Source organism: Ambystoma mexicanum, chromosome 1p (assembly GCF_040938575.1).
Source record: "Ambystoma mexicanum isolate Mex_15411 chromosome 1p, UKY_AmexF1_1, whole genome shotgun sequence".
In the NCBI taxonomy this organism is placed as follows: domain Eukaryota; kingdom Metazoa; phylum Chordata; class Amphibia; order Caudata; family Ambystomatidae; genus Ambystoma; species Ambystoma mexicanum.
Window position 1 is genome coordinate 1,069,295,695 of NC_090921.1, and position 22,576 is coordinate 1,069,318,270.

At 47.7% G+C, this 22,576-nt stretch overlaps 1 protein-coding gene across 3 annotated transcripts in view; it reads left to right on the forward strand.

Moving 5' to 3' along the window:
• The window catches only part of ARHGEF11 (Rho guanine nucleotide exchange factor 11), a 1,841,770-nt gene that overhangs the window by 1,347,879 nt on the left and 471,315 nt on the right, over positions 1 to 22,576 (forward strand). For all 3 annotated transcript variants that reach the window (XM_069604553.1, XM_069604546.1, XM_069604551.1), the window contains one exon: positions 16,872 to 16,989. In XM_069604553.1, the coding sequence (XP_069460654.1) occupies positions 16,872 to 16,989 (118 nt within the window). The remainder of the gene's footprint in view (positions 1 to 16,871; positions 16,990 to 22,576) is intronic.

Consider the following 22,576-nt stretch of genomic DNA (forward strand, 5'->3'; position numbering starts at 1 on the left):
GTGGACGATTCCCTTCAGGCCATTAAAGCGGACACTGAGACGGCCCGGGCCCTTGGGGTTCTGCAGCAACGACGGACGCCCTTTCGGAGCAGCGGAGGCAAGGGCGCCTCCAAAGGTTCCGGCGGCGGTTTCTCCACCTACCGTCAAGCGGCCCGCTCGTCGTCTCAGGAGGCCTACAGAGGACGAGGCAAGTCTGGCGGACCCCGCCGTCGTCGCCAAGGAGGTCAAGGCGGCAAAGCCTCGTCGAAACAGGATTGAACCGGCCGTGGGGTCGGGCCCCCACCGAAGCACCCCGGTGGGAGGCCGGCTGGCGAGCTTCGTCAGCGTGTGGGAGTCCATCTCCACCGACCGTTGGGTGCTGGACGCCTTAGCCCGGGGCCACGCGCTCGAGTTTCAAAGAAGGTGCCCGCGCGTCCCCCCCCGTGTCCAGGAAAGAGCTTCACGTACCTCAGCTTCTCCTGGAGGTAAAGGCGATGCTCAGGAAGGGCACCATCGAACTCGTCCCAAAGAGGCTTCGGGGCTCCGGAGTTTACTCGAGATACTTCCTCGTGAAGAAGACGGGAGGATGGCGCCCCATCCTAGACCTGCGACGTCTGAACAAGTTCATCAAGGCGCAGAAGTTTCGGATGGTCACCCTCCAGCACGTCCTGGGGCAGCTGGAGGAAGGAGACTTTCTGTCGTCGTTGGATTTGGAGGATGCCTACTTCCATATTCCCATCCTAAAGGGGCACCGAAAATTCCTCAGGTTTGTGGTCCAAGGGCGTCACTACCAGTTCAAAGCCCTCCCCTTCGGACTACGGTCGGCACCCAGGGTATTCACCAAGTGCCTTGCACCGGTGGCGGCGCAGCTGCGCCACGAGGGGATCCACGTCTACCCCTACCTGGACGACTGGCTCATCCGAGCCAAGACGAGGGAGCTCGCCGTGGAGCACACGGCAAGGACCGTCCAACTTCTCACGGACCTGGGATTCTCCGTGAACTACGCCAAGTCCCACCTGGTACCCGCGCAAAACGCACTGTTTCTGGGAGCGAAGCTCGACACAGTATCCCTTCTGGCCTCCCCGTCGGAGGAAAGGACCAGGTCCATCCTGGGCAAGGTACAGCGGATGTTGGTTTCCGACGCGGCCAAGGTGAGGTCCATCAAGTCCCTCCTCGGAATAATGTCTTCTTGCATCTACCTCATTCCCATGTGCAGGCTCCGGATGCGCCCGTTGCAGGAGTGCCTGGACGCGCGCTGGATCCAAACGACGGGCGGCTTCGAGGAGAGGATCACACTTGACGAGAGTTTCCGCCGAGCGGTCCGGTGGTGGGGCAACCGCGCGCATCTGACGGCGGGCATGGACTTCCAGACCCCAGACCACCAGGAGACTGTGACCACGGATGCCTCCCTGGAAGGGTGGGGAGCGCACACTGAAAATCTGCACGCGAGAGGCCTTTGGCTCCCGACGGAGAAGTCCCTCCATATCAACGTCCTGGAGCTCCGTGCAGTGTTCTGGGCCCTCAGGTCCTTCCTTCCGTCCCTCAAGGGCAAGGTGGTGAGGATCTTCACCGACAACACCACCACCATGTTTTACATCAGGAAACAGGGCGGAACCAGGTCCCCAGCGCTGTCCAAGGAGGCGCAGGACCTGTGGCATTGGGCCGTCGCCCAAAGGATGTTTCTGGTGCCGTTTCATCTGGCAGGGATAAAAAACACCATCGCCGACTCACTCAGCAGGGAGCTGCGCTCGTGCCACGAGTGGGAACTACGGCAGGATCTAATGGATCGCCTCTTCAGACGGTGGGGCACACCCCAGATCGACCTGTTCGCGACGGCGACGAACTCCAAGTGCCGGAGGTTCGCCAGCAGGTTTCCCCAGGCGAGGAGCATGGGCGATGCTTTCTCGTTCCCCTGGGAGGGCCTGTTCCTCTACGCGTTCCCTCCTTTGCCACTGCTAATCCGGCTCGTCAACCAGCTCAAGAGGTCACGGTGCAGGATGATCCTCGTCGCACCTGCGTGGCCGAGGCAGATATGGTTCCCGGACCTTCTGGACTTGTCAGCGTCCCCGCCAATCAAGCTGCCGGTGGACGCGGATCTACTCTCCAGGGAAGGAGGCGCCATCCTCCACCAAGACCCGAAATCGCTGAACTTGCAGGCCTGGCTCCTGCAGCGCTAAAGTTTGGAGGATACGACATACCGGCCGACTGCAGAGAGGTTCTTGCAAAGGCCAGGGCGTCCTCGACTCTTAAATGCTACGGACACAAATGGAAGAGGTTCTCTGTCTGGTGCCACGCACAGAAGATTAACCCTCTACGGATTATGGCTCCCCAGGTACTGCCGTACCTGCTGACGCGGGCCAAAGCTGGACTGGCACACGCGTCCATCAAGATTCATCTTGCTGCGATCTCCCGATACACCAGAACCACGGGCCGGACGTCCTTGTGGTCTCATCGTCTGGTGAAAGAGTTCATGAAGGGACTGTTCAGATCGTTCCCGCCGGTGAAGGCTCCGGCCCCGGCGTGGGAGCTCAACGTGGTGCTGACCAAGCTCATGGGACCTCCGTTCGAGCCTCTGCACTCGGCCCCGTTGAAGTTTCTGTCGTGGAAAACAGCGTTTCTTGTGGCCATCACCTCTGCACGACAGGTGGGAGAGATCCAGGCCCTTTCCTGCAAGGCCCCGTACTTGAACTTTCACGACACGAGGGTAGTGCTCAGGACGCACCCCTCCTTCATGCCCAAGGTACCGTCGGACTTCCATCTCAACGAACCCTTGGTGTTGCCTGTGTTCTTCCCGTCGCCTTCGTCGCCGGCTGAGAGGACTTTGCACTCGCTGGATGTGGCTAGAGCGCTGAAGTTCTACGTGGACCGCACGAAGTGTTTTCGGAAGACGTCACAACTCTTTGTGAACTTTGGACCTGTCAATCAGGGGAAGGCTCTCTCGAAGGCTTCCATTTCCAGATGGCTCTCCGGCTGTATCATGTACTGTCATCGGTTGGCAAACCGACCGCTGCCTGGCCGTCCGAGAGCCCATTCCACCAGAGCAATCGCAGCTACCACGGTGTTCCTTTCTGGTGTGCCCCTGCTGGACATATGCAGGGCTGCTACGTGGAGGTCGACGCACACTTTCATGAAATTCTACTGCGTCGATCGGGATTCCAGGGAGGAGTCCAGGGTCGGCCAAGCAGTGCTGCGCAACCTGTTCGCCTGAGGTGAGCCTGGTGAGGAGGTAAGATGCTTAATGTTGAGTTTGATGTACTGCTTAATGTTGAGCCTTTGCCACCTCCCGTGGTTGTGCATGTGTGTACTGCTATGTATTCTTTATTCATGAGCATGTGAATCCATGCCAGACCCCATGCTGGCGAAGGAACAAGTTACTTACCTGTAACTGTTGTTCTCCAGCATGGGTCTGGCATGGATTCACATGCGAACCCTCCCGCCTACCCCTCTGCGGCTCTTCACTTGGTCATACTGCCACTTCACGTGCTTCCAAATCTGAAGATGGCTGCCAGAGGCGGTGCTTAGGTAGAGGGCAGTCATTGGCTGTGGTCAGTATGACGCAGAGACCAGTGAATGGTTATTACTACGAAAGACAGATCAGAAACTAAACTGATACTGGTTTTTTCTTTACCGAGGATTCCCAGCCTGACGACGGGGAATATTCATGAGCATGTGAATCCATGCCAGACCCATGCTGGAGAACAACAGTTACAGGTAAGTAACTTGTTCCTTACCAGTTTCCGCGCTGTACGCATTACGTACTATAAAGCGGACATGCCCCCGCGGCCCAGCGCGTCTCAACGCTACCGCTTGCTGTGGCTAGACGTGTGCTGCCGTAGTTCGCTTGTGTTTTTCCTTTGATTCCTGGTTCCCGGTTCCCCTAAATTCCTCCTCCTTCATTCACCCTCCTTTTTGTCCTCCTTGCATCCCGGATCTCCGTGCACTCGTCTTCCGTGTGCACTCTTCGCTGTTTCCTGGATTTCCTCGGACTTCCCGGAAATCTGAACGTTCCCAGGACTCGTAACGCTGAACGCACGCTGGAACCCGTGGACATGCACACTGGGTTATACAAGACCCGAACTCTACGAAAGAAGACTCCATCGAAGAACTCCAACAAACAGCAAAGACAGGTGAGAATGGGGGGAAACCTGTGACAATATGTCCACTTTATTGGACACAAACTTGATAATGATTGCTCTGCCTCAGGAGCGATTGAGATAGCTTGTCCCTGAGACTTTGAGTAGTAGACTGAGAACCCAGAGACCACCCCGACTCTTCAAGCTCATCCATAAGTGCAACCTGTGATGAATCCAGTGATGTCATCATTTCCTTTCCGGGGAAACTCTCTTCCCATGTGGCCAGGGAAGTGCAGGTGGGAGAGAAATGAAAGGGGGTCAAAGACCCAGTACCTGAAAGAACTGAGTTGTAACATATGGAAGAAGTCCTCGCAGGAGACTAAACCAGGCAGCCGGTTGCAAGTCTGGGACCCGCGCCCAAAGTACAAAGTGAATAAACCATGGCAGGAGAGCATACCAGGCAATGCGACTGCAAGTCTGGAGACCTGCTCCCAAAGAAGTGCCAAAAGAGGCAAGGCAGCCTCTTAAAAGTATATCACACCCAGGGGAAGGAACCAAACCCCCTTGGGCTGGAAAGATGATTAAACTGTGGAGAGCCAAGAGAGTCAAGGGGAGAAAAGAACCCTTGACAGTCTGACGTCTAGGAGAAGGTAGCCTTACCCCCTGTATTGGATAATTTCAAATTTCTGGGAAAGAGAATGGTGGTTAAAAGCTGAGAGGAAGCTGAGACAACCGGGGGAAGAGAATCCCCCTACCCCTCGGTTGCTGAGGATTGTGAAACTTGTGGAATTTTGTTTATTTATCTGCACACCTTTTGAACTTTGTGTTGGAACATTGGAAAGCCTACAGATGGCCCAGTGAAAGACTTTGCCCCTTTGCATATTTCTTTTAATTTAGCTTGTAAGCGTCAGGATAGGACGGAGAAATCTTTATTTTTGTTCTCCTTTATATTTAGCACGTTTAGATAGAATGGTGATTATTAGCTCGCATCACATCCAGACAGGATTGTAAATTTATTTTTATTTTATTTATATATTTATAACGCGCCGGAGCTCGCGAGCATCAGGGCGCGACAAGTACACGAGAGGACAAGATCACAGGACAACATAGAAAGAAGAGAAAAGAAGTGACAGGGGACTCAAGGGAGTCTATGCTGAATATATAACAATTACCGAAAGAGTAATGTTTTCAGCTGCTTCCTAAATGGCAGGTACCTACTTTCACATCTAAGATTATCCGGCAGCTCGTTCCAGAGTGCTACAGCTTTGGTGGGGAAGGCTCTCCCGAGTCCATTAGCTTTGACTTTGGTGTGGCTGGCTTTGAGTAGCCCTTTTTTAGCAGATCTTAGACAGCGGCTTGGTTCGTACCAGCGAAATTCCTTCTCTAGGTATGTGGGGGCCGTGCCATAAAGACAGCGATGGACCAGTGTCAAGGATTTGAATTTAATGCGCTCCTCAATGGCGAGCCAGTGAAGGCCTATGCGTTCATGGGTAATATGCTCACGCTTGGACTTCCCGGTGATGGTTCTAACAGCATTGTTTTGGATTATTTGGCATTGTTTGATGCAAGAGTTACTTGAACCGAGCATTAGTGCATTCCCATAATCCAGTCGGGATAAAATCGTGGCTCTAGCAATCGTGGCGCAATTTGTGGCATTAAGATACGGCCTAATGCGGTGTAGGAGTCTCTGATAGTATTGACAGTTTTTTTTGAGAAAAGTAACCTGGGCATCTGCACCTAGTGAGGATTGCAGGTATATGCCAAGTGTTTTCACCTTACTAGAAACCGGGATATTGGAGTCCTTGATAGTAAATGATGAGTAGGCTGAGCCTAAATTGGAAAGGACTTTTGGAGATCCGAATGTCATAAGTTCAGTTTTTGAACTATTCAGACACATCCAGTGGGCTTTCATCCAACTTTCTATAGTATTATAGATTGCTGAGAGTCTGTTGTTGTCTCTGGAGTGGTCACCGCTGAGTTCTATAATCAGTTGGGTGTCATCTGCGAAGTTGGTAAAGTAAATACCCAGCTGTGAGAGGAGGGCGCAAAGGAAGCGGATATAAAGATTGAATAAGAGAGGGGAGAAACTTGCACCTTGTGGGACACCACAATCCACTGGGTTCGTGCCAGAGGAATGTCCACCCCATGTGATTTTAGATTTTCTGTCCTTCAGAAAAGAGGATATCCAATTGATAGCTTCCTCAGCACAGTTACCTGCTTTTCCCAGGGCCTCACGGAGCTTCCCATGATCTAGTAGGTCGAAAGCTGCCGAAAGGTCCAATAGAACAAGCAGGCCGGCCTTGCCTCCATCCAGAATTTCTAGCATCTTTGATTGAAGGTCAAGTAATGCTGATTCCGTACTATGTGCACTTCTGAATCCTGATTGCTGGGGATGTAACAGATCGTGCTTGTCCACATACTCTTGTAGTTGGTGGGTGACCACTTTATCGAGAACTTTCAACAAAAAGTTGCAGTTCGTGATAGGGCGGAGATGTTGGCCTGCGTCGCCCCAGATAGGATTGTGAATGTACGGCATTGCCACATTTAGACACAATTGTGAATATTATCAATTGCAACATTTAGATAGAATCGTAAATATTATCCTGTGTCACATGTGGATGGGATTGTGAATGTTAGCCATTGCCACATTTAGATTTGTGAATGCAGCAATCTCAAAACGCGTAAATGAAATCCGGAACAGTGTGTAACGCTCACCTGATTCCCGTAGAGGCGCCGGTCTTGACTGGGCGTATACCGTATCTTCAAAGGTGCTGTGTAACACACGGCTGGCTCTTTGGGCTGGACCTCTGTGCACTGTATGTCTGACTCGAAGGGTAAGATGTCTGCAGATAGAAAATATGGGATTAAGGAACTGGGTTATTGAATGTCTCTCTCTTCTTCCCTTTCTCTTCTCCTGTAGAACCCCAAAGGTTAACGCTCCCACCTTAGGTAAGTGAACGCCGTGCTCTCCATCTGCCTCGGGGCAGGGTGCTGTAACCAGTTTGTTCACTGGATAAGGGGAGCAGGCCTCTTGACTTCAGAGGACTGCTGTCCGTCGTTTACTGCACGAACGGTAAGTTTCGAGTAATTCTAATGTCTTTAAAAGTCTTTAGTAATGATGTTTCTTGTTTTGCAGGGTTCCGGCGATGGCGGATGACGGGCTGAAGTGAGTTGAAGATGGAGCCCGTGTGATGAATAGAAGCGCCTGGAAGCACGTAAGTAAGCGCTTGTTGCCTGCTTCACGATGTGCTCTAACTGTCTTTTTATTTTGCAGGTACAAGTTCGGAGCGGCTGCAGGGTGCCAGAATACCCACTGGGTTAGATGTGGAAAGGAGTAATGGCACGTGAGTATTAAAGTTCCCCAATGTCTTTAAACGCACCTTGTTTTGTCTTTCAGATGCGGGATGCAGCGCCGAAGGCCTCCGGAGCGTGCAAAGGGTTGGTAAGCTTTTGTCTTTCAGATGCCGGAATGCAGTGTGAAGACCTCCGGAGCGCACGAAGAGTAGGTAAGCCTTTGTCTTTCAGATGCCGGAATGCAGCGCGAGGCGTTGGTGACAGCCGATGGACCAGGTAAGTGAAGAGCTGTCACTGAAGACCGTAATGCTAACCTGTTCTTTCTTGTCTTTATAGGTGTTGCTGAAGACTGGATTCAGGATGGTAAGCCTTTTTCCTTAGGCCCAGGATCAGATGCAGAAGACACGATGAGCGTTCTGCTGCAGAGGATGCAGAATAACGCAAAGCAAGATTCATCCATCGGGTGTGGTTTAAATAGCCTCCTGTAGTGCTTAGGTGTCTCCTTCCACAGCCACGCCTAGGTAAGAAAAGAGTTCCTGCTTTCCAGAAGAGTTCCAGTGTTCTGAATCTAGGGAGTGGCTCCTGCCCCACCCAACAGGAAAAGTAGTTCCAAACAGAAGAGGATCAGAGGCTCAACTGGCAGGCAAGTAAGCAGCATGGTCTGCTGCAGGTAAGTCCACCCAAGCATTATGAGCCCGGCGCTTCCAGCGCTGGGACTGGGCATATTTATGAGCCTGGTGCCACTGGCGCCAGGACTGGGTCCAAAAGGTCCCAATTGGGACTGGTTGGCACTCGGAACCTGGGTTATGGATCTGCTTCCAAGGGAGTTGGGAAAAACCTGACCTTTTGGAAGCAGAGATCATGACACAGTGGGCTCGTAAGAATAAAACCTCCACCCCAGACACTCACCTCTCCTTTCACTATGCTCGGGCTCTATTCTACACCAACACACAATAGAGCACAGCTACACCTCTTGATCAATTTTAGTCTAGCTGCTCAGATACAAACAATACTCCATGAACACCTCAACATTCTGCTAGAACGCAGCTATATACCATGAGAAATCGGCCTAGCTGCACACATAAGCGTCCGACACAGGCCTAACACAGCCAGAATCCAGTCTCTGAGCCCAATCTCCAGACTGCACACAATCGACTGATCTCAATACCACCACACCTAATGTTAGGATGCAGCTACCATCAGCCAATCTCATCAGCTGCACACATCTTGAGTGCACCCTATGATACCCTACTCTCTCGACTGACCTGGACTATGGTCCGCGAGGGATTTGCGATTTCATACCAATGATATATAGAGCGCTATATAAATGCCAAATAACATAACATACATTCTGACACTGACAGTTTTGTTGAGGCTGGGAACCCCCTCATAGTGTTGGGGTGAGAGAGGTCTTTCTCCAACCCTACTTTTACTTTAATACAAATCTATAGCAATCATCACAATGCCTCTCTGTACGAGTCTTACTCCTGATTCATTACAAACCATGAAGTTAATGACATCTGTAAAAAGGGAGCACTTGTATTCATTGTTCTTTTTGTTTTATAGCCACAACATTCCAGTTATCCCTAACCTTTTTGGCAAATGGCTCCATGGACAGGGAAAACTGCAAAGGTGATGAGGGGAATCCCTGTCTTGTGCCTCTGGTGATTGAAATGCCCTTTGTTAATTGACCAATAACCCATATTTTGGCAGTCGGGGTATCATAATTAGCAAGAAGATACTGTTGAAAAGATGGACCAAATCTATTGACCTGTAAGAGAGTTCGGAGGAATTCCCAATAAAGTTGATCAAAAGCCTTATGGGCATCTAGAGAGATCACACCCATCTCTAGGCCCTCTCACCCACCTACATCTATCATGTTAAGTTTCTGCCTTACATTGTCATGGACACTTCTATTGGCAATAAAGCCTGTCTGATGGCAGATCAAGTCTGGAAGTGTGACCATCAAGCGGTTAGTCAAGACTTTGTAATGGATCACCTTAATCGGTCTGAGTCCAGCAAGCTCGAGTCTTTATTAGACTTCATAATCAAAATCGTGTAAGGCTCTTGCATGGATGGTGTGATCCTCTTAGTTGTTGGGAAAGTAGTAAACACATTTGTTAGGTGTGAGATTAGAATGGATAGAAACGTTTTATACAAAATTGAGAAGTGAATCCAATGGGGACCTTTGTTTTATCTTCAAGTGACACAATGGCCCGCTCTACTTCATCCTCCCAGATTAGCTGATCCAATTCTTGCCCACATACCTGAGTCAAACCAGGGAGAGGTGCAGTGATCAAATAATCTACTTGAGCCCTAGCCTTATGTGATTTTTCCCACCATGGTTGTGCAATAATATTGATATAAGTCTTGTTTACTAGCATCATCATAATGCAGAGTCCTTGAGTCATCTCTCAGGGCTAATATATTATTCCGAGCCTTATGTTTAGCATATTTATGCACCAATATTCTGTTTGCCTTATAGTAGTATTGTTTCATTTTTAATATTGCCTGTGCATTCCTTTCAGGGAGGTGCGCCTCAAGATGGGCCCTAGCAACTTTAATATTGCGCATTGACTTCAAAGTCCCAACATTCTTATGTTCCCTTTCTCTCCGCCGAATCTCCTCCTCCAGACGGATCTGTGCCTCTGCCATGCTTTAGAGTAAGCAGCCATGCGATTTATAAATTCCTCTGTGAAGAACTGCTTTCATTGCGTCCCCGACCCGAACCATGGACGTGCCATCTCTCATGTTTATTTCAAAATAATTTACGATGCCTGAGCTATCTCTTGCCAGATCACCATATCATTCAGAAACGGGTCTTAGTCTCCAGGGCCGTCGACCCCGAGCTTCCAAGCGTGTTACAGTGAGACTTAACAGAACCGGAGCATAATCTGAGAGAATTTGAGGTTCAATACAAGCGTCTTGAATACAGGGGACTAGATAAATAAAAGACCATCAATTCTGGAAAAGCTTCTATGAACATGGGAGAAGTGTCTAATCCTTGCTGGTTCCATTTCGGAGCCTCTAGATATCAATAAGCCCATTTCCCTGAGAAGTTTTGTGGAGGCTATAGCGTTTCTGTAATCTACTGTGTAGGTGATCGTATCTTAGCCATGTCTGGATCTGGAGCAAGGTTGAAATCTCCCCCCCATTATCACTTTACCCTCAGCAAAAGCGAATGCCTGGGGCAAGAAGGTAGCCAACAACTGATCCTATTTATCTTTAGGGGCATACACTGAGAAAATCGTGAACACATGACATGACCCATCAAATGGCCTTTGACTACCAGGAATCTTCCCCTCTGGATCACTGAGAATCTTAGACTTAACAAATGGGGTTGTCTTAGAGATCAAGATGGACACATCTCTCTTGTCCTTCCCCCCCACCCCTGTAGCAAATAAACATTGAGAAAACGGCCTTGGATATTCTCTGCTCGTCATTACCCAGCAGATGAATCTCCTGGAGGAAAACAACTGAGGCTGTCAAATCACACAATTTCAACAAGACTGATTTTCTCATCATAGGGGAATTTAGGCCCGTGACATTCCACATTAGCATTCGAAGGGAGTCTGACGCTGTACTTTCACGGGGTTCGCCATGTGGTTCCCTAATCATCAGCTCCTCATAAGAATCACTGAGTCAATACAATGTCAAACCTCCACCCTGTCCCTGTCCTGTCTGTCTCGCCACCATTTTCTCTTATGACATTCCCCCCAATACTCCCATCCCTCTGCACAAAATGTGCAACACAGCAACCTGAATAAACTAAGATTACTTATCAAACAATATAAAGGTGATACCGGAATTAGGAGAAATATTGCCCTGTGATTACAATATATCAGACTTGATAAACGCAAGATGGTAATGCCAACCACCCAACATCACACCTAACAGAAGTTATGCCCATAAATGGTATTCAAAGTAGCGTAGGTTATTCCCAGAACAATAGACAAGAAAGGACTTCATCGAGCCATCAGGTTCAATATTTCTGATTCTGTGAGAAATGTCTTCAATCTCAGGTCCAGTGTCCCACCATATAGCCACCCCTTGATGTGGGCGACTCAGACTGCCTATCTGAGGAAGGGGCTCCATGCTCCACCGGCAGCAACAGCTGTTCAGCGTCCTTCATAGTTTAAATGGCTGAGGTTCCATTCCGGGTAGGTGAGCAAGAGTTGTAGGGACGCCCCATCTATATGGAATCCACATCTCGCGCAGCCAATCTGTCATTGTGACAGGGTTTTCCACCTGGCCAGGGTTAAAGCAGCAAGGATTTCAGATTGGGTCATTGTCACAAACCAAATGCTGATCTCGGAAAGTTGCTTGTTACACCATGACAGCATAGAAGTGAACCCTAATAGGTACATCAGGCACATAACCTTGACGAACCTGGCCAGGTTCGAGGTGTTCTGTCCAGTTCGACAATAATCATCTGCAAGTTTAAGGATAAAACGGAAGAGAGCTTTCATAGTGTCTGCTGCCAAATCAGCATCCACTTTTTGGATTGGTACCCCTCGTATACGTACATTATTTTATCAGGAGTGATTTTTTTGCGTCGTCCCGTCTGGCTTGGAGAAGTTAATTGCGTATCCAATTCTTCATCATTTTCAATCCTGGTTTAGGCAGGGGTTTAGAACTGGAGCTCAAGTCAAAACTAGTAGATTGCATGGAGAAGGGCTTGCCATCCCTTCTTATGCTTTTAGACTTATCAGCCACCTTCGACCTGGTGGCTCATTCCATCCTGATCCCCAGGTTGAGGGAGGTAGCCAATTTCTCTGACGAGGCTGCAACGTGGCTCTCCTCTTTCCTAATCAATAGGGACTGCAGAGTCTACTGTGGGGAGGCAGAGTGCCCTTCTCACTACATTAGAGTTCGGCGTACCACAATGTTTATAACATCTTTACTATTCCTTTTTAAGCACCTCGAGCTTAATGGTATAGAATTTACCAATTACGCTGATGATACACAGTGCCTTATCCCACTGTCTGATAATCATGATGAGGACAAACTTTATCTGAATAAAGTATTTAACACCATAGAGAACTGGATTGTCCAGAATAACCTTGCCTTAAACATGGAAAAGACTGAGTTAATGGTCGCTGGTTCCCAGAACATGATAAAAAACACTTAGTCCAGCGTGTGTGAACTTAAGTCTAAAGGATGTTAAAATTGTTACACAAAAAAAGGTTAAAACCCTGGGTGTCGTGTTGGATCAACATCTCGGCATGAAGGCTCATGTCAATTTTTTAGTGTCGTCATCTGCATATTATATAAAACTTTTGACCTATTTGCGACCCTTTATTACCCAACAGAATGCCTAGACCATTGTGAGGGCGAAAAATAGATTACTGCTGCAGTCTTCTGTCTGGCATTAATACGGGAGAGTGCAAGAGACTACAGGTTATTCAGAGTAGCTCAATCAGAGCGGTTACAGAAACAGCTCGCAGGGAACATAACTCAGAGGCTTGCCGTGGCCTCCACAGGCTGCCATTGGAATCCAGACTGCTTTACCGTCTTGTTTTAACAGTGCATAAATGTCGGTTGTGCAAGATGCCGTAGTATCTTCAGGCCTTAAATAAAGAAAAGAGCCACTCTAGGTCTCTCAGGTCCAATAATACTGATCAGCTCAATGCACCCAAATTAAACACAGTCAAGGCTAGTAATGGGGCTTTCTTGCATGCGGCTACAAGAGCCTGGAATGGATTACCCCGTGATTTAAAGGATATTAAATCAACAGAAATGTTTTAAAAGAAATTGAAAACCTGTTTTTTTTAATTAACTTTTCTTAGCTTTAGGATTTGTTCATGCTACACTTCTGTTTGTTTGTCTTGTTTCCTTGGTTTTGTTTTTTGTTATTGGTGCCCTCAAGCCTTCAGGTCCATGGACAGCGTGGTAAAAATTAATAAAGTAAAGTATTGCCTGCCTCTGAAGCTTTAACTCCATGAGCTCATTCACTAGTTTTTTAAGATTGTTTGCAAAACGTTGTTTCAGCTTCGTCCAGAGGCTTTTCTGATTCCTCCACCCATTTATCTAAGTAGGCAATCTTGTGTGACATCTCTGACATGCTACTCTGGATTGCCACCTTCATTTCGGTAAGCCAGTGTTGGAGGTATGAGTTAGTGGCCCAACTGGGAGATTCAGCCACATCCACCTGCTCATGGACCAGAGTCGTCATAGTTTTACCTTTCTTGTCCCTGTCCTGGGCCTGTAACAGCATAGCAATATCCGAGGTTTGGTGTCCTTTACTTGATTTACCATGTCAAAAGCCTCCGAGTCACATCTACTTCATCACGGGACCATCACAGAAATGGTGCTAGATCAGGTATGGTAAAATATATCGGAGGTCTGCGCTTTTGCAGGCATTTGCTCTCCATTGATTCCGGAGGCACACAGGAAGCTCTTGCTAGCAGGGTTGCCGGGCCACGCCCCCTTGTTATTGATTTTTAAACTTGATCTTCTCCAGCAGATTTCTTGTCATTGTCTTGCTTCCTGGAGCAGTAGTTTGAAAGGCAGTTAAGACCATTGCTCAGGGTTCCACGACCCAGCCTGATAACTCTGAGCCAATCAACCTTCAGCTCTGATTCCGCCATCATTGCTTGGGGAGAGGCCTAGTCTCAGGAATGTAAAACTGGTTGAGGGCACCAGCAACCTTGTAAAACTGTGCACTTTCGAACCAAATCAACAAAGGTGGCCTGGAACAATCAAGTGGAAACACTTGTCCCACACCTTCACTCTTTAGAGCCTAGAGGATGGGCCAAGTAGGAACTTGGTGCAAATACAAATGAGCTGGGAGCAGTATGGCCACACCAGGTCCTCAACAGCAACCTTACTCATCAGCAATCTTCCACGAGTACAGGTACATAATCTCTGGAGAATACAGACCCCCTACTGATGATCCATTCGCCCAGAGACGGGCCTAAGCAGGCCTTCCGATCCACAACCTGGCAGCAAAGAAAGATTTTGGCAGTCAGGCAGTTGGGCTTTTAGGCAGTCTCTAAAAACCTGCAAGGACCCTGCAGCAGCCACACAAATGTAGATTGGGCACTCTAGAGGAATTTAAAGTGGTCTACATTACTTTAAGTCAAACTCAGAGTGGCTTTGTGGGCTCAGGATGAGCCTACTTCAGCAAAACGGCAGTTATGGCCATGCCTCATGGTCCACATAGACAAAGGAATGGCCCAAAACAAAGCAAATGGTGAAGAGCAGGCTTTAAAAATGCATAAGTACTTCAACTATCAGATGTGGTAGAGCAAAAAATCCATTATTGGGAGATCTGCTGCCCCTTTCTGGGTTCCCCAAACTTTTAGCTGATGTTCTTTTTTATTTTTTGTCTTACCTCTTTTTGTGGTCAGACGGACTTCTGAAGTCTCCCGATCATTGCAAGCCTTTTTCAGTATATTGTCCTTGGTAGCCCGTAAGGCTCGAAGCAAGGAGTGACTTTTTAAGCACCCGATGTTTGCCCAATGGTGATTATATGATCCTACATTGGTTTTAGTGAGTAGGCTAGTGGCAGCAGTCATTTAGTTTTGGGTTCACCAGTGATGCAAGCTAGTTTACCTCATTGGAATCCCAGTGTACCGTTTTCGGTTGTCATTAGGGCACCAGTGTATTTTCTTATATCCTACCCATGGCCATTTCGTTTCATGGGCTTCCTTTGTCGAGGAAACCCTTGAGGCAGTCCTAAAATGGCTGCTGTGCACACATGGGCTGACCCCAGGCATGCACCGTCCATAGTGGTTTGAACTGTCTAAACCACGTTTTCCCATTGACTTGCATTGAGGCAGAGTCCTGCTTGGCTTCATTGCCTCCCAGTTGTTCTCGGTCTGGAGCCTGGTCTTGGATCTTTTCAAGGGTGGGGTGAAGGGGCAGAGGGTCTTTGGCGTTCGCTGGTTTGGGGTGCCACCAGCTCTGCATCGGTAGTCTAGAACTGGGATTTGCCTTGCTTTTCACCACAGAACTGTCTACAGACTTTGTCCTTTATTTCCTATGGAACTTTACAACCTTTCCTGAAACTCTTTCAAAGGTGAATTGTACAGGTGCTTACCTGGACTTTCCCTTTTTCCTAGGTTCCCTCTGGGTCTCTGTAGTTTTAAATCCAAAGACATTTTTAGCATATGCCCTGGATTCTAAATGCGTGTTTAACGTTTTGAATTACACTCCTGTAAATGTGAAATACTTGATTACATTGCATGCCTGTAAGGTTTTACTGTATCTCTGTTTCCAAGTAATGTAATGTGATGCTACGATCGAACTAAATGTGTTCCTGCCTTTTTGTGCCCTCAGACTGTGTTTGCGAAAGTTCTGCCTTATATCCCTCTGGTGTCATGTTACTGTGTAATGTGCATTTGGATTAAGCATGGCTACTATTTGCTAGAAAAAATCACAAGTCAACGCCCCACCCCTTAGTCTGCTGCGACATCTCACAACACCGCCCTCTTCCTCAAATGAGCCAAAGTGAAAAAAACATATGGGTAGTATTTGATCGGGGGCCTCCACTGAGTTAAAAGGATACATCGGTTCCTAACCAAACTTCACTTTAGGGTCATGTGTGAAGTTGTAACAAGACAAGAAAAAACAATCCAAGGAGTGCCTGTCGGACTGCCATCAAGGGTTCCTCGCAAGCCTCTGTCGAGCACTGCTGTCTGGACTGTTGCAGGGAAGGTTGTCATTTTAGCTGGTCGGTTCGACGTCGGTGTATGATATAGGGCAACCATCCATTGAATACTCATCCCTTATTTGTATGTTCTACTGCTCTGTGGTTTTCAAGTGACAAGCAATCTGTGAAAGGGAAGTATCCATTAGGCAAGTTATTTACATTTGGCAATAGTTGTTCTGATAGACCCAATCTTCCTCCCACACGTTCCTCCCTGGTCTGAAAATATTTTGTATTGCATTGCTCACCTGCCCATAAAGTGAAACGTTTTCGGCACTACAACTACTATTCAGACCTTTGTGGCGGGCATCTCCATTGAGGTACTCGTAACTACTCATCCCATCACTGTGGCTGAGTCATTCTTAAGAGACTGCCATCTTTTAGATTTTTCTGTATCTATTCTGCACCTGGAGACATGTTAATGGGCGAGGAACTTGTCGGGGAAAATACTGCTCCCAAAGGTAAGTAGCTTGTTTCTTTTGAGTATCAAGCACGAATTGTGGTGCACAACATTGGTAAGCAATCATTGTGGAGACTGGTTTGGCCAGCGATGTTGCGTTTGTCCTTCTATAAAAATGTGCCTGCTATGGTAAGTGTAGAAAGTTAGATATTTGGAAAGTTATTATATGTAAAAGTTGCTTATGCCAATTTAGCATTCTTCTACCTGCTGATTTGGGTCAAGCTGTGAATGGCAACACATGACATGGAAAACATTTAATTGATACTGTGTATTTCCCTTGCATGAGCTATGAGAGGAGGCTTCTGGAGCCACAAGATCATTAGTTGCACATCTCCAAAAAGATAATTATGCAGAGAACATGTGTCACCATAGGTCTTTCATCATCCTTTTTGTATTTATTTCTCTGCAACAGGAAGCAGAGAGCAGCCCTCAATGTCGACGGCTTCAGTTAAAGGACCTCATTGTTTCAGAGATGCAGCGACTTACCAAGTACCCCCTTCTGCTGGATAACATTATCAAGCACACAAATGGTATGAGATTGTGGTCAATCGCTCAACAGGGTGCAGCATGTCAAGATGCAAGATACTAGCCAGTCCTGAAAAAGTCACTAGCCATCTAAATTATATTAAAAAACACAGAACACCATTTCTTACTCTCCGAGGGTCGATTATCACTAGCCAAGGAGTTGGGGTATATATTAATAATTAGGCTCTATTTGAGCTAGTGAAAGTGTGCAGGGGACGGGAGTTCCTCTATTAGGAACTTACTTTGTTTTCGTATATTTTACAACCCATATGCCAGGGTTGACTGTTATCTCCCCTGCACCTTAAATCGTCCTAAAAGCACTATTGTGCTATTTAACATTTATCCAAATACACAAACATCATCAATAGGAGTGCATGGTGAACACAATTGTGATTTTGGTATACATTTTGCACACTGGCTTAATTAACAGTATATTGCACCATTGTCAGTCAGACAAAGTGCTGCACAATTACTGTGTAAACAGGTTTTTATTGTCCTACAGTGTTCAAAAAGCAACTGTTTTGAAGCATTGCCGTTATTTCCTTATTTTGTATTTTTACCTTTGCTAGGCATAAACTGATCTGCTCATATAGTAATCTGTTAATCATTTTCCTTACTGTTTAAATTGCTACATTATGTTTAACATAACTTATAGACCCTCTAAGAAGGGCAACCCTATGCTCAGCCCAATTTCTCCACTTGTCGGGATAAAATTTATTCTTGCACTGCACAACAGTGTTCCCACTCCTGCAGTTCCTTCCCTGTACAATTAGACTGTTTTTTATACCAAGCCATTTCTCCTGCAGCAATGGCTTCCTTATGCAAATTGCTTTTTCCTTGCTGTAGCGCAGGTTGATGGATTTAAAAAAATGCCATATCTATAGGTCTCATTTCATGTTAGGGAGGTTTTCATACAGCAATTGAAAAATGTAATTACTGTTTATTTATTGATTTATTGGCCATTTGTTAAGCGCTTGTACAGTTGGCAAAACTATTTGAAAGCGCCCACAGGGTGGGGACAGGGGTCCGGGGGGGGGGGGTAGACATTGAATTACAACAAAGATAAATAATTGAATTAATAGTATAAAACAAATTGTGAGACTAATTGGCAGAGGAGACAAACCTACTATGGTTTGAGTGTTCAGAACGTGCAAGTGCAAGGGGGAGGGGTAAAGGTATAGGAGAAGTGCTCGGGGTGAAGTGCTAGAAGGGAAGAACGTAAGTGCAACCTCCTGTGGGGAGGCAGAGCCAAGTAAGTGCAGTGAATAGACAGTGGTCTGGATGAGAGATGTGGGAGGATCAGGGCCCCGAGGGTACATAAGAGCCCTGGATATCAGTCACGCTACTGTATTAGCAGGGAAGAGAGGAGGCGAAGAAAGAGGTAAAGAGAAAGGTCTTGGGGCTTTTCCGGAACTTAAGGAGGTCCTGCTCAAGCTGCAGTGGAATAGTGAGGCTGTTCCAAAGGAGGGAGCCAGCTGAGAAAAGTCATCGCCCACCAGCTCTCAGTTTAGCAAACCGATTCACATACAGGGATTTGGTGCCCGAGGAACGCAGAAGTCTAGAAGGGGAGTATTTAGTCAGGAGTGGTCCCCGGACCCAGAAAGCCTTGTAGATGATAGAGATTTTAATTTAATTTGTGCTGAGACTGGGAGCCAGTGAAGGCTTTGTAGGGCTGGAGAGATGCGGTTGCTGGGTTTGAGGCCAAAGATAAGTCTTGCTGCTCTATTCTGGGCTAGCTGGCGGGGTCGCAGGGTCGATGCAGGAAGATTGAGGAGGCTATTGCAATCGTCTAGCCTGGAGAGGACCAGAGCACAGGTAACTTTGAGTATCTGGGGGAAGGTGAGGAAGGGTAGAGGTCCTTTGTGAAGGAAGAGTTGAAAGTGGGACTTCTTGACAATGTCCTTAATATGGGGGATGAATGAGAGGGAGAGATAACGATGACTCAGAGATTCCTGGCTACAGAGGAGGGGGTATGGCGTGGCCCATAGAGGAAGGCCAGAGTGAGGGGAAGAAATAGGGTGCAGGGGACCCAATGGGGACCCAATAGGGAGAATCTCAGTTTTGCTGGCTTGATGCAGAAGTCATTAGCGGTGCACCACGCCTGGATGGCAGAGAGGCAGTCGGGGATGAAGGAAGGTGCAAGGGCATCAGTAGGAAGTTTTAAGAAGAGTTTTGTGTCGTCAACATAGCACTGGAAGTTGGGGGAGGAGGAGGAAATGAGGCGTGCCAGTAGGGACAGTAGGGAAAGGTAAATGTTAGAGCCAGGGTGACAGAATGGAGCCCAGTGTGACGCCACAGGTGGAGGAGGAGGTGAGGAGTGAGAACGCACCCAGAATGGCATTAGAGGAACGGCCAGTGAGGAAGGAGGTGAGCCAGTCCAGTGCCTGATCCGAGATACTGAGGGTATCATGGAGCCTTTCTATGAGGATGGACTGGTTTACTGTGTCAAAAGCCGAAGCGAGATCAAGGAGGATGAGGACAGCAGGGGAGTTGGAGTCAAGGGATGCAAGCAGTTCTTCAGAGGTGTTCAGAAGAGCAGTTTCTGTGCCTCTAGATGCTCGGAATCCAGACTGGTGGTCGTGTAGACCTCCAACAAGTTAGGTATGACAGTTGAGGGAGGGCCAACTTCTCGATCAGTTTCCCCAGGAAGGGGGTGATGGAAAGGGGTCGGCAGTTGGCTGGGCAGGAAGGGTCTGCATAGTGTTTTGTAAGCAGGGTGTGCACAAGGGAGTGCTTGAGGGAGGATGGAAAAGCACCAGTAGCAAAGGAGTGGTTGCAGAGATCAGCAAGAGCAGCGGCGAGAGAGGTGGTGTTGTCTTTGATGGTTCTGGAAGAACATGGGGAAACCCGTTTGGAAGATACCTTCAGGAAGTTGACAACTCTGGTGACTTCTTCAGGGGAGACGGGAGCGGAGGACGAAAGAGGAGGGTCGGTGATAAGTGGGGAGAGAGTGGGAGGGTTGAGTTGGAAGAGTGTGAGACAAGGCTGTTCAGTATGTCCTGGGTTTTGGAAATGAAGTGAGAGGAGAGTGAATTCCTCGGAAGCAGTAGGGGCAGAAGATGGCAAGTTCCCAGCAAATTTTAAAGAGTTCAGCCGTGTTGTTGGCATTGGACACCCGTGCCTGAATGTGGGTGTTAGGGAGAATTCTCATAAATGTGCTAATTCCCTTCACCTTAGAGACCCCCAGCAACTTTGAAGGATTTTGAGGACTTTTTTTACCTGGGAAGATTGTGAGCCTTTTTTCCCCACTCTTTCATGTATTTTGATGTGTTTTACATTTGTGTTCTCCGATTAGGGAGTTTTTAGATAACTCTATAGGTGGCATCTTTTCATGTGTGTTACACAGCACCCTCAGTGCAGTGACACAGGGATGTCTTTTAGACTCCTCCAATGTTTAAATACCTTCTCTGGGATCAACTACTGTTTCCCAGAGAACGTAAAGTGAAATTGACTTTACTAGTCTTTTCCAAATTCGTAGACCCAGCACACACCATCTTACAATGGTGTGCTGGAGGGGTTACATAGTATCCCCTTTGTCTACACACTCATGTAGCAGTCAAATGCTACCCTTTCCTATTGAAAAGGCTGGTGGCAGTGGTTTTACAACGAACTACCATGATTTTTCCCGACTGCGAACACTGATAGCTAAAAATCACGGGAGCCATGTTTTTCAAGATGGCGCCTTAAGCCGCTTTGTTTAAATGGGTCCCTGTCTTCTTTTTTCGTCATTTCTTTTTGGAAAGGTCCATCTAGTGTTTTGTCTCTGCGTGCCAAACCAGGTTTGGTCCCTTTGTTCGTGTGCCTTTGGCGGGCTTCAGGACTGAAGACCGTTGTTGGCGTCTGAATGTCTGGGGTGGTCAGGAAGTGAGGGAGGTACCCGAAACTCCCTGTGCTTAGTCTCCTAGGAGACCCAAATGCACTCTGCCATGATTGACTGGTTGGCTGGCTGACTGTCTGACAAGGCCAGCCACCCTGCTGGGTGAATGACAGCTAGGCTGGAATGAAAGGGAGAGAACTGTTTAAAAGGCGAATCTCGTGAACTGGAAGGCAGTGTCGACCACTGGAACAAAAGAACCGAAGATGAGCTGGAATAGGTCGGCTGCTGCAACTCCTGGACCGTTGGTTTGCCCGGTGAAGCCCTGCTGCAGGTCCGAATTGCCAAACTCCATTCGACATTCAAGGACGGCTTCTTCCTTTGAGTTGATGGGACCAATCAACTCATAAAACACCTGGACACCATTCTCAAGGCTGGTTAGGATTAACCAGGGAGAGGGACACCAGATTGGAACTGAAGTGACTCCATTTTGTTTGCTTTCTTCAACAATCCCGTGCAGTGCAGGAGTCCCCTGACATCCTCCCTCTTGTCCCCACGACTCAGGCTCAGAAACAGCGAGATCTGCAGGAACTGCAAGGAACCACAACTTTAGCAACATTTACTTTTTCATATAAAGGTACTGTGCCACACCGATTGAGAGAACTCCACTCTCGCTGTGAAAGTTTGTGAAACTTTCCAAACTTGCAGGCCCAATCAGCTTGTGACCCCACAAATGATTCTTTTTTGCCTAAACTACTTCTGAGAACTTTTGCAAAGACTTTACCGCTTGATACCAGAACTGCTCTTTCCTATTCAGAACACTAGCCCATTGACTTTGGCCTGGCCTATTGACTTGAATTAAACTCTTCTGGTGAACTGAAACTATTCGCACAGCCTAGAAAGTATATGTAATCTATTCTACTTCCTTTTGTCCTTTTTGCTCACTGCTAAGTAACTGAACTGCCATTTTGCTCCTGTTTCAGGGGAGCTCAAACTGTCTCAAAAACTTAGTTTGTATTGAAGTGTATTGGTATATAATGTTAAGTTTTCTTCTAGTGAAATGTTTTCTAAATGACTGTGTAATAAATTAATAAGTGTTTTACCAAGAAACCTTGAGTATAAGTGTCTACTTGAACCACTGTGATTGATGGTCCTCTGTGTAACTACTTGTACTGCTCACATTCACTCCTGAGATAAGCCTGGCTGCTCAGCTCGCTACCAACAAACTGTGTGGTACAGACTTACGCCAAACGTTGGTCTTGCTTACACCTGTAGTCCTAATTGTGTGTGGTGGTCCCAGAGGGTACTGCATGCAATTCTGCATAGCAGTGGGCTCTTTTTTTGGCACGGATGGAGAGTCTATAGTGTCTCTGGGTCAGGCGGCAGGCCAGATTGTCGGAGGGTGCACCTGAGGTATGCCACTTCTTTCTGCAGCCCTGCACATATGTTTTTGGTCTGCAGGTTCAGAGTCATACCAGGTGTTACGCTTGGAGGCAGGTTTCAGGCAGATCCTCATGACTGGGGCAAGAATGTCAAGGGTGTTTGTAATGGACAGTTAGAGGTTGTTGAGGGCGGGGATCAGTGGTAGAGTCTGTGTTGGGTGGGCATGGGGGAATGAAAGTGGAAGAGAAGACAGCAGCTGACACTCGTTTCATCGGATGGATGTTCGTGAACGAGGTTGGCAGAGCTTTGAGTTGTCAGAGGGCCATATGGACTCAGATGAGTAGGGAGTAGAGTGGTCAGACCAGGTGAGAGAGGAATGAACAGGGGAGAAGAGA